Raw genomic sequence first — 11,369 nt, forward strand, 5'->3', positions numbered from 1 at the left:
TTACGCCACAGATAATCATAATAAGCACAAAAAAGATGCAATTTTAGAGATCACTACAAAAAAAAACACAACCACAAACATGAAGATTTATAGTGTTTCAACAATCTTGCTTGCTTCACTTCTATCAACCTCGAAAATTCCACTCAATCCACATTCAAATTGAAAACTGAGTTACACTTTGACCCAACTGCCAATGTGGATATGTTGGACTTCAACTCATTAATGATGGTATTATCTTCTATGATTTTTAGGGGATTATTTTGGACAAGAAATGTCGACCTAATGATTCAGCCATATTGGGCCACTACAACCACCATCGGCTCAGTGATGTTCACTGTTGAGAGAGTTGTTTATTCCTTATTGTTTAGTGTCATATTGGTCAAAGACAAACTCCTTTATTATCCAAAACACAATTAATCATATTCAAAAGGGAGCTAAAAATCTCTCAAAGGTTCACAAACTCCTTTATTATCCAAAACACAATTAATCATATTCAAAAGGGAGCTAAAAATCTCTCAAAGGTTCACATTAACATGTCAGAGCCAATCTCTCCTTAATCATATTCAAAAGGGAGCTAAAAATCTCTCAAAGGTTCACATTAACATGTCAGAGCCAATCTCTCCTCTCTCTAGTTTTCTAAATCCTAGCAGCCACCTTCTTAAACCTAGCTGCCACCTTCTACTACTCTAAAACGCGAGCTACCACCCATTGCCATCAAACCCTAACCATATGCCGTCAACCGTCAACCCTCGCCGCCACCACATCCGACCACATTACAATTCAACGACACTGTTCATCCCTTGGTATTATTACACGGGCTACTGTTCATCAGAGATATTGTTCATCCGCGATGCTTCTCAATACTAGTAGTTGTTCATCTGTTCCATGCCTTACTTGATCAAGCTAGTCATTTGGCTTAATCAACTAGATTTTCATAGATCTTAAACTAATCATTAACCAATTCGATTAAGCTAATTATTTAGCTTCATCTTAACAACAAGTCGTGAAAAATCTCTTTGAGATAAGTAATAAGTCATTTATTTCCTTGAAGATACCAATCTTGTAGGAAGGTTTTACTTGGTGGATTGATTGCTTCTTGTGAGGGTGATTACTTATTAGTAATTTAATTATTAGATTGATTTGCCGTTGGGTGAGATTGATAGTTATTTACTGGGAGATTACTAGTTGAAGATCTTATTTGCTGGGTTAATGGCATCCTCCGGTGACTTTGTCCTAGCCCAGATAGCATGTATCAGCTACACATCAACCTTTGTAGCTCATTGTTGGTTTGGTCACCTCCCCCTTTTTCGACTCTTAAAACTTTAGTTTCAGATTTAAATCATATCGAGTCCTTAGATTGTGAGTCATGTCAACTCAAAAGATACCAACATGTGTCTTACCTGAGTTGTGTCAATAATAGGGTAATAATCTATTTTATTTAGTTCATTCAAATATAGGGATTCCTTGTTTTGTTTCCATCCAAACTTGGTTTCTAATATTTTATTAGCTTTGTGGATGGTTTTTCTCACGTGACTGGGATTTACTTGCTAAAAAGTCATTTTGAAGTGTTCTTTGTTTTTAAAGTTTTCTATGTTGAAGTTAAAAATTAATTTTATAATATCATTAAAACTTTAATAACAGATAACACTAAGGAATATTTTGATAGCTCTTTCACTAAATATTTAAAAAATAAAATTCTACATCAGTCATCTTGTACTTACACACACTCAACAAAATAGGGTGGCTGAGTGCAAGAAAAGATACTTACTAGTAATTGCTAGAAACTTATTATTCCATGGTAGTTTACAAAATATTTTTAGGGGATGCCATTTTGACAACCTGCTATCTAATTAATAGATTACCATCATATGTTTTACATACCTTGTACATCTAGCTGAAGATATTTTTCATTTACGTCATAAGATCCTAGGGTCTCTTTGCTTTACTTAGGAATCAAGATTTTGCGCATAAAGATTCCACAGCCCATAAGAAGTTGTTCCAACCCTTAAAGATACGATAGTACATCTAAGAAATTAATTCATCTGACATACTCCCCTCGGGATGCGGGAATAGCGACATGAACCAAATGTCCTGTCCAAGCCAAATCATAGCCCTCAGTAGATAAATTAGATTAGAAACCTCTTAGAGTTATTTTTCTTGGATATTTTAGGACTCAAAAAGAAATACAAATATTATTGTCCCTCCTTGAATTAGTATATTATTTCAGCTGATGTTACCTTCTTTAGGAGCAAATCACGTCATGTTGCCTTTGATAAATCCTTAGACCCTCCCGATGATTATGACTAACTTAATGTTCAAGAAACTACTATCAATGTTCCTTCGAAGTTTATTGTACAAACTGATCTACCATTCAAGTTTATAGAATCAGTTCAGGTTTATTGTACATGCTTCGCAACCTTAGCCATTGTCCAAATCCACCTAAAAGCCTGATATATTAGCAAATTAAAATGTGACCGTACAACCAATGACTTCGCGCGTGGATCGTGGTAAGAGGATTGCCATGGAAGGTCGAATTCTGTAGTCCACCCAATTCGTGGACGTTAACTACAACAAGAGGAAAAAGACACAGAAAACATCAGTTAATTTTTATGTGTTTTATGAATCTATCCAAAAAAAAAATCAATTAGAATTACCTTAAGGGCAATGTGGTCATCAGTTTTGTTGGATATAAAGATAGAGCTCGGTATCTGCTTCTTTAATTCAACTGATCAAACCAAAACTATGAAATTAAACGAGTAAAGTGGGAATATAACAAATAAGACCCCCAACATTGATCGAGATTAGAAAGAGTATCGAAAAATCTGATGGAAGGAAAATAACTTACATGGGAATCGGATTTTTGTTGGTTTAACCTCAATTAGCTTGCCGGTTGTTATGAGATCAAGTGATCGATGAATAGATGCTGGGAAGACGCAAACAACTTGCAGTGTGACGTTGTCCACCTTATTATCTGACTTCTTAGTGAACTGTAGGAAACCCAAATGCATGCGTCAGACCCTCGAACTCTGAATTCAATAAAATTAAAGTTGATCGCTAACAAACTAAACAAATTTATTCTCATGAACGTTTCCGAAATACTATGGCTTGAAGAAAGGCTACATAACCTCCTTAATTAGTTCCATTTACGAGTTCTTACACTTTATAGTGTATGTCGTTCTAATAAACTTCACACACAATCGAATTTTTTCAGGTAACATTACTCAATACAATGTTCTTCGTACACAACACAGTTTATTAATATAAGAATTTTACATTAGTACATTACTCAATACAATGTTCTTCGTACACAACAGAGTTCTCTTTTCTTTCATTTATGCAGAGAACAGAGGGCGGAGAGAGAGAGATACGGGCATTTTCCAACGATTCTGGACAGAAAACAGTCAAAACCCCCCATGCGTTAGGAAACCCCAACCCCTGCGGCGACGCCGTTGTCACCCTCTTCTCCGCCGGCGATAATGGCGGCGACAATAGCGGAAAACGGGTGCAGACAGAGGCGGCGGCAATAGAGACGGTAGCGGAAATGACGGCGGCAACACAGAAGCGGCAGTAACAGCGGCGACAACAACGGCGACAACAGCGTCAGCGGCAACAGCGGAGACGGAGACGTGAGGGCCAATGTCCAAATATGTTTTTTTTTTAGTTTTAAGTTTAGGTTTTTTGTCTAATAATATTGTATTTTGTTTAGAGTGAACAGTTGAGGCGGAAAACCCTAAGGGTAATGTTTTATTCCTTTTTCATTTGTTCCACTGCTATCATGGTGGCTACGGGCGTTTTCCACGATGCCGACCGGGAAACAGTCAAAACCCCCTGCGGTAGGAAACCCAACCCCGACGTGACGCCATTGTCACCCTCTTCTCCGCAGGCGATAACGTGGCGACAACAAGGGAAGCGGCGACAACAGACGCACGGTGCGGGAATGACGGCCGACGAAACCCCAAAACAGAGAGCGGCGGGTAACAGCGGCCGACAACAACGGCGACAACAGCATCGGCGCAAGCAACAGTGGCGAACGGAGTGTGAGGGCTAACGTCCAAACACATAGGACAGCTTGGGCTGGTCCCGCAGATGGGACGACTAGGGTTGGTCTTTGTCACCATCCTTAACTCCAAAGTAGGAGAAGGCGATGGCGTTTGGGATTTGAGGGATTCCCTCCTGGGGGCATAGGATTTGAGGGGTTCTATCAGAGGCCGTCGAGAGGATTTCTAGTTGGGTCTTGTCTTAGAATTCGAGGGGCTGCTAGCTAGTAGATCAGAAAGGCATTGCCGTTTGCTCATATTTTCCTTTGGATTTCAAGAGAACTCTAGGGTTGGGGGCTGAGATAGGCTATAGTAAATAGCGGATTTGGTGGGCTGTTTTATAATAGTAGAGCGCCTAGCAGTCGTCGACGCAGTCTTTGACGGTGGTCCGCCGTCAAAGGCTGCTCGCCGAGCCCAGAGCCCCAGAGCCTTAGACTGTCGCTGAGGCACAGAGCGACAGTCTGTGCGCGGTCGACAGAGCTGAGCGGGGCAGTCACTGCATCAGGCGCTAGAGAAAAACATTTTTTTCATTTCTGTTTTTATTTCTTTCTTCTTTTGTTTCTGCAAAGAACAGAGGGTGGTCAGTAGAGGGTTTCTTTTCTTTCGTTTCTGCAGAGGGTGGTTGGTACGGAGTTATCTTTTCTTTCATTTCTGCAGAGAACAGAGGGCGGAGAGAGAGAGAGAGATACGAGCGTTTTTCAACGATTCTGGACGGGAAAAAGTCAAAACCCCCCTGCGTTAGGAAACCCCAACCCCGACGACGACGCTGTTGTCACCCTCTTCTCCGCCGGCGATAACGACTACGAGCGTTTTTCAACGATTCTGGACGGGAAAAAGTCAAAACCCCCCTGCGTTAGGAAACCCCAACCCCGACGACGACGCTGTTGTCACCCTCTTCTCCGCCGGCGATACGACTATAATGAACTTAATTGGACCAAAGTATTAAGCTTTCATTATAGTGATTACTACATTAACCTTTGGTTTTAGGTCAGAATTAATGTTGTTTATTGCAGCAGTTGGACTGATGACCCTTCGGCTTAGGAATATCGGCTCAATAATGAGAGTGACGTTTGGGATGCATATATATATATATATCGAAACTGGACGCGGTCCCTTGGGCTGTCTTTTTGTCTATGCGGAGCCCAGAGCCTTAGACTGTCGCTGAGGCACAGAGCAACAGTCTGCGCACGTTCGACAGAGCTGAGCGGGGCAGTCACTGTATCAGGCGCTAGAGACAAACATTTTTTTCATTTCTGTTTTTATTTTCTCTCTTCTTTCGTTTCTGCAAAGAACAGAGGGTGGTCGGTAGAGAGGTCTCTTTTCTTTCGTTTCTGCAGAGGGTGGTTGATACGGAGTTCTCTTTTCTTTCGTTTTTGCAGAGAACAAAGATTTCTTAAACCACCTATAAAATAGCTCCCCTTGTCTCATCTGTCCTTGTCCTCTAGCTCTACCAACCGCCTCTCTCTCCGCCCTCTGTTCTTTGCGAAAGAAAAAGAGACCTCTCCCGCTCGATCAGCTCTGTCCATCGCAGACTGTCGCTCTGCGGTTCTCAGTCAAAGGTTGTGACGAGCCGCGTATTTTGTCCGGTAGGTCATTCTAGTGCTAGCTGCCCAGCTATTATAAAATGGCCACCAAGGTCGCTGTTTACTGTAGCATACATCCCCTAGCCCCTAGAGTTCTCCCCTAATCCAAAGGACAACATGAGCCAACGCCTCTCTGATCTCCGAGCCCAACCTAGGAGCCCTTCAGATCTCCTAGTCCAACCTAGGACCCCCTCAAGTCGACAGAGGCGACAGAGACGGTAACAACGGCGATAACAGCGGTAACAACAGAGGCGGTAACAAACAAGTTTTTCTTTTAATTTTTTTCGTTTTAATTTTAGTTTTTTCCCTAATAATGTTGCATTTTGTTTAGGGTGAAAGTCTAAAAACGCTCAGGATAATGCGCTGTACTCCTTTTTCGTCTGTTCCACCGCTATTATGATGGGCACGTGGACGGGGACAAGAACCCCGGATATGAGAGTAGTTATTACGAACTGTGTTGCTTTTGTTCTGTCCGTTGGGTTGATTATTGCTCTTGAATTTATTCTCATCCCCAAAACAGCCATGACGGTCAAGTGCTAGGTAGTAGAAACGCTCCTCCATTAGGAAACCGCAACCCCGACGGCGGCGATAACGGCGGCGACGCCATTGTCAACATCGGCAATAACGGCGGAGGCGGAGGCGGAGATGACGGCGGCGGCGGCGACAGAGGCGACAGAGGCGGTAACAACGGCGGTAACAGCGGCAACAACAGAGGCGGTAACAAACAAGTTATTCTTTTAATTTTTTTTCGTTTTAATTTTAGTTTTTTCCCTAATAATGTTGCATTCTGTTTAGGGTGAAAGTCTGAAAACACTCAGGATAATGCGCTGTACTCCTTTTTCGTCTGTTCCACCGCTATTATGATGAGCACGTGGACAGGGACAAGAACCCCGAATATGAGAGTAGTTATTACGAACTGTGTTGCTTTTGTTCTGTCCGTTGGGTTGATTATTGCTCTTGAATTTATTCTCATCCCCAAAACAGCCATGACGGTCAAGTGTTAGGCGATAGAAACGCTCCTCCATTAGGAAACCGCAACCCCGACGGCGGTGATAACGGCGGCGACGCCATTGTCAACATCGGCAATAACGGCGGAGGCGGAGGCGGAGATGACGGCGGCGGCGGCGACAGAGGCGACAGAGGCGGTAACAACGGCGGTAACAGCGGCAACAACAGAGGCGGTAACAAACAAGTTTTTCTTTTAATTTTTTTTGTTTTAATTTTAGTTTTTTCCCTAATAATGTTGCATTTTGTTTAGGGTGAAAGTCCGAAAACGCTCAGGATAATGCGCTATACTCCTTTTTTCGTCTGTTCCACTGCTATTATGATGGGCACGTGGACGGGGACAAGAACCCCGGATATGAGAGTAGTTATTACGAACTGTGTTGCTTTTGTTCTGTCCGTTGGGTTGATTATTGCTCTTGAATTTATTCTCATCCCCAAAAAAGCCATGACGGTCAAGTGCTAGGTAGTAGAAACGCTCCTCCATTAGGAAACCGCAACCCCGACGGCGGTGATAACGGCGGCGACGCCATTGTCAACATCGGCAATAACGGCGGAGGCGGAGGCGGAGATGACGGCGGCGGCGACGACAGAGGCGGTAACAACGGTGGTAACAGCGGCAACAACAGAGACGGTAACAAACAAGTTTTCTTTTAATTTTTTTTCGTTTTAATTTTAGTTTTTTCCCTAATAATGTTGCATTCTGTTTAGGGTGAAAGTCTGAAAACGCTCAGGATAATGCGCTGTACTCCTTTTTCGACTGTTTAGTTTTTTCCCTAATAATGTTGCATTCTGTTTAGGGTGAAAGTCTGAAAACGCTCAGGATAATGCGCTGTACTCCTTTTTCGTCTGTTCCACCGCTATTATGATGGGCACGTGGACGGGGACAAGAACCCCGGATATGAGAGTAGTTATTACGAACTGTGTTGCTTTTGTTCTGTTCGTTGGGTTGATTATTGCTCTTGAATTTATTCTCATCCCCAAAACAGCCATGACGGTCAAGTGCTAGGCGGTAGAAACGCTCCTCCATTAGGAAACCGCAACCCCGGCGGCGGCGATAACAGAGGCGACAGAGACGGTAACAACGGCGATAACAGCGGTAACAACAGAGGCGGTAACAAACAAGTTTTTCTTTTAATTTTTTTCGTTTTAATTTTATTTTTTTCCCTACTAATGTTGCATTTTGTTTAGGGTGAAAGTCTGAAAACGCTCAGGATAATGCGCTGTACTCCTTTTTCGTCTGTTCCACCGCTATTATGTTGGGCACGTGGACGGGGACAAGAACCCCGGATATGATAGTAGTTATTACGAACTGTGTTGCTTTTGTTCTATCCGTTGGGTTGATTATTGCTCTTGAATTTATTCTCATCCCCAAAAAAGCCATGACGGTCAAGTGCTAGGCGGTAGAAACGCTCCTCCATTAGGAAACCGCAACCCCGGCGGCGGCGATAACAGCGGCGACGCCATTGTCAACATCGGCAATAACGGCGGAGGCGGAGGCGGAGATGACGGCGGCGGCGACGACAGAGGCGGTAACAACGGTGGTAACAGCGGCAACAACAGAGACGGTAACAAACAAGTTTTTCTTTTAATTTTTTTTGTTTTAATTTTAGTTTTTTCCCTAATAATGTTGCATTTTGTTTAGGGTGAAAGTCCGAAAACGCTCAGGATAATGCGCTATACTCCTTTTTTCGTCTGTTCCACCGCTATTATGATGGGCACGTGGACGGGGACAAGACCCCCGAATATGAGAGTAGTTATTACGAACTGTGTTGTTTTTGTTCTGTCCGTTAGGTTAATTATTGCTCTTGAATTTATTCCCATCCCCAAGACAGCCGTGACGGTCCTGACCCTGCTCCCGAATGCAGCGATTGTTGATCTCGGCATAATCTTCACCATTGTCGAGGCAAACCTAGCTAAGCTTAATGCTACCCCTCCCGCTTCCGCCCCCTCACACGCTCCTGTTTTCCCACCCCGCCCATTTAGTGACTAAATGAGTTGAGGGAGTTAAGATAGTTATTTGTGTTCTTCTTTTGTTTTTTAAGAGAGTATTTAGTTTTTCTCTTTATTTTCTTAAAACCCCACCTACAAATACTCTCTTAAAAAACAAAAGAAGAACACAGATAACTATCTTAACTCTCTCAACTTATTTAGTCACTAAATGGGCGGGGTGAGAAAACAGGAGCGTGGGAGGGGGCGGAAGCGGGAGGGGTAGCATTATGCTTAGCTAGGTTTGCCTCGACAATGGTGAAGATTATGCCGAGATCAACAATCGCTGCATTCGGGAGCAGGGTCAGGACCGTCACGGCTGTCTTGGGGATGAGAATAAATTCAAGAGCAATAATCAACCTAACGGACAGAACAAAAGCAACACAGTTCGTAATAACTACTCTCATATCCGGGGTTCTTGTCCCCGTCCACGTGCCCATCATTAGAGTATTTGTAGTTTTTCTCTTTATTTTCTTAAAACCCCGCCCATTTAGTGGCTAAATGAGTTGAGGGAGTTAAGATAGTTAGGGGTGTGCAACGGTCTGTTCGGTTCGGTTTTTACCAAAATTTAAACAACCGAACCGAACCACCTATAATTCAAAACCGAACCGAACTGTTGCAAGTCGGTTCGGTGCGGTTCGGTTCGGTTTGTTCGGTTCTAACTTCATCAAACTTCTTATCAAACAACAAATTGTGTTAAAGAAAAAAAATATCAACAAAGTAGGAGATTATGAAGCATTAAACACTAATATAATGATATTGTTTTTAACCCATAATGATCCAGAAAATGAGTTTAGAGTTTGAGTCTTTGACTCTTTGAGGACGGGTCGGGTAGGGTTTGAAATCAGAATGGGTAGTATTGCACTATATTCAGTCGGTTCGGGTCGGTTCGAGTTAAAAAGTTTTCAAACCGATCCGAACCGTCCTACTCATAAAACCGATTTTTTCGGGTCGGTTCGGTCGGTTTTTTCGGTTTGGACCGAACCATGCTCAGCCCTAGTCCTTGCTAAATTTAAAAGAGGAAACAATTACCTTCAACTTTTTGAGTTATTTATTATCGTTACGTTTATTTAATTAAGATTCGCTTACTAATAGTGGATACAAGTATGAATATTATATGATTTCGTAAGAAAAATCTATAGTCCATATTCACCAACTCAAATATAGATACAAATTGAATTAGAGAGAACATATAAGATTACAAAGCTTACAAAGCTGATATTAGGAGAAAAAATAAGATGAAAATATAGAAATATTTTGAATAATATAGAAATGTTTTGAATAAAAACTATCTCAACTTAGAGTCATCTAATGTTTTTTGACAACGGATTAAGGATATGATATGCGTCATATATCATATATCATATCTATATCCTCTTACTAATTATATATATATATATGAATGTGAACACAAATAAGGCCAAAGTCTTAGTCCATTTTTCCACCAAAATCTAATTATATTTATACTACATATAAAAGAGTATTGCATTGTCAAAACTTTTTATTTTTATTTTTATTTCCTTCTAAGTTTGATAATTTTTAAATAGATCATTAGTTGTAATTAATCATTCACTAATTATATATAACATCTCACTAATTATGTATTTCTTCACTTTTTCAAAACCTTTGGTCACACTATTATTTTATTATTTTATTATGTTATTAAATAGAAAATTTGAAATTTATCCCAAATTTATCTTCACATGATATTTAGAATTCTAAAAAATTTAAAATAATAAAAATTCATTAGACTTATATCTTATGCTTTTGGGTTTCACCTCTTATGGGGACTCGCTGTTATATTTCATCTTATTAACCTTTTAAAAGTATGATAGTATTATAAAAAATATTTTATATTTATTATAATGACAAGTGTAAAATTCCATAGCCTTCATTACCAAAAAAAAGTAATAAACATATATCTCATTAATATAAAAATATTACACATGTGATGATGACAAGCGGGCAACAAGTTGCGCCGCTAATCCTTTCTGAATTGTAAAACTTAACCTACGAAACACATATTATTTCATTATAATTGAAATAGTATTAATGGTATAATAATTTTAATAGTGTTTTTTAAATTAATGAATTACACTGTAATTTAATAATTATATAATTTAGTGAATTATTTACTAATAGTTTAATAAACTAATTATGAAATTAAAATGTAGCTAATAATAGTATTATAATTATGCTATGTAGATTAGTATATTTAAAAGAGAAAAAATTATTCAATAATAGTATTATAATTATTTCAATAAATTATGAATAAATTATAACAATTATCTAAACTAGAATAGTTAATCATACAGTACTTTATACACAGTTTTATCGTAAAATTTATTCATTTAAACAAAATTATAATTGTTTAGATTTTATATTGCTATACAAGTCATTTCATTATTTTGCATATAATAAAAAATTTGAAAATATAAATCAAAACAAGTATGCTCTTCGTGCAAAGCACCTGTACTTTACTAGCTAGTCAAATACAAATAAGGATTAAATAAGGGGTATATGTACAGATAAAAGATGAAAGGGAGGAAACCATATAAGATCAGAAAACATACAAGTTGTAACCTACAAGAACTGTTTGAATTATCATAAATTTATCAAATCATAATACACTGAATATAAATGTTTGATTTATTTGGAAATAAACAATTAGGTCTCTCAAAACTAACATCAAATTCATTAATCAACTTGTAAAAATAACTTTGAGTGTATGAGCGATATTTGGATCTGGAGATATTTA

The 11,369-nt window shown here is 39.7% G+C and overlaps 2 protein-coding genes across 2 annotated transcripts in view; one reads left to right on the forward strand and one right to left on the reverse strand.

Annotated features, from left to right (window-relative positions):
* Positions 3,335-7,338, forward strand: LOC109844678 (trihydrophobin-like). Its single transcript, XM_020413794.1, has 7 exons — positions 3,335-3,567; positions 6,141-6,348; positions 6,439-6,563; positions 6,605-6,812; positions 6,879-7,027; positions 7,069-7,256; positions 7,334-7,338. The coding sequence occupies exons 1-7, from the start codon at positions 3,335-3,337 to the stop codon at positions 7,336-7,338; spliced, it is 1,116 nt and encodes a 371-aa protein (XP_020269383.1).
* Positions 8,043-11,369, reverse strand: part of LOC109844679 (circumsporozoite protein-like) — a 14,621-nt gene continuing 11,294 nt past the window's right edge. Inside the window, exon 3 of the mRNA XM_020413795.1 lies at positions 8,043-8,207. Coding sequence (XP_020269384.1) covers positions 8,043-8,207 — 165 coding nt within the window. The remainder of the gene's footprint in view (positions 8,208-11,369) is intronic.

Source organism: Asparagus officinalis, chromosome 6 (assembly GCF_001876935.1).
Source record: "Asparagus officinalis chromosome 6, Aspof.V1, whole genome shotgun sequence".
Taxonomy (NCBI): domain Eukaryota; kingdom Viridiplantae; phylum Streptophyta; class Magnoliopsida; order Asparagales; family Asparagaceae; genus Asparagus; species Asparagus officinalis.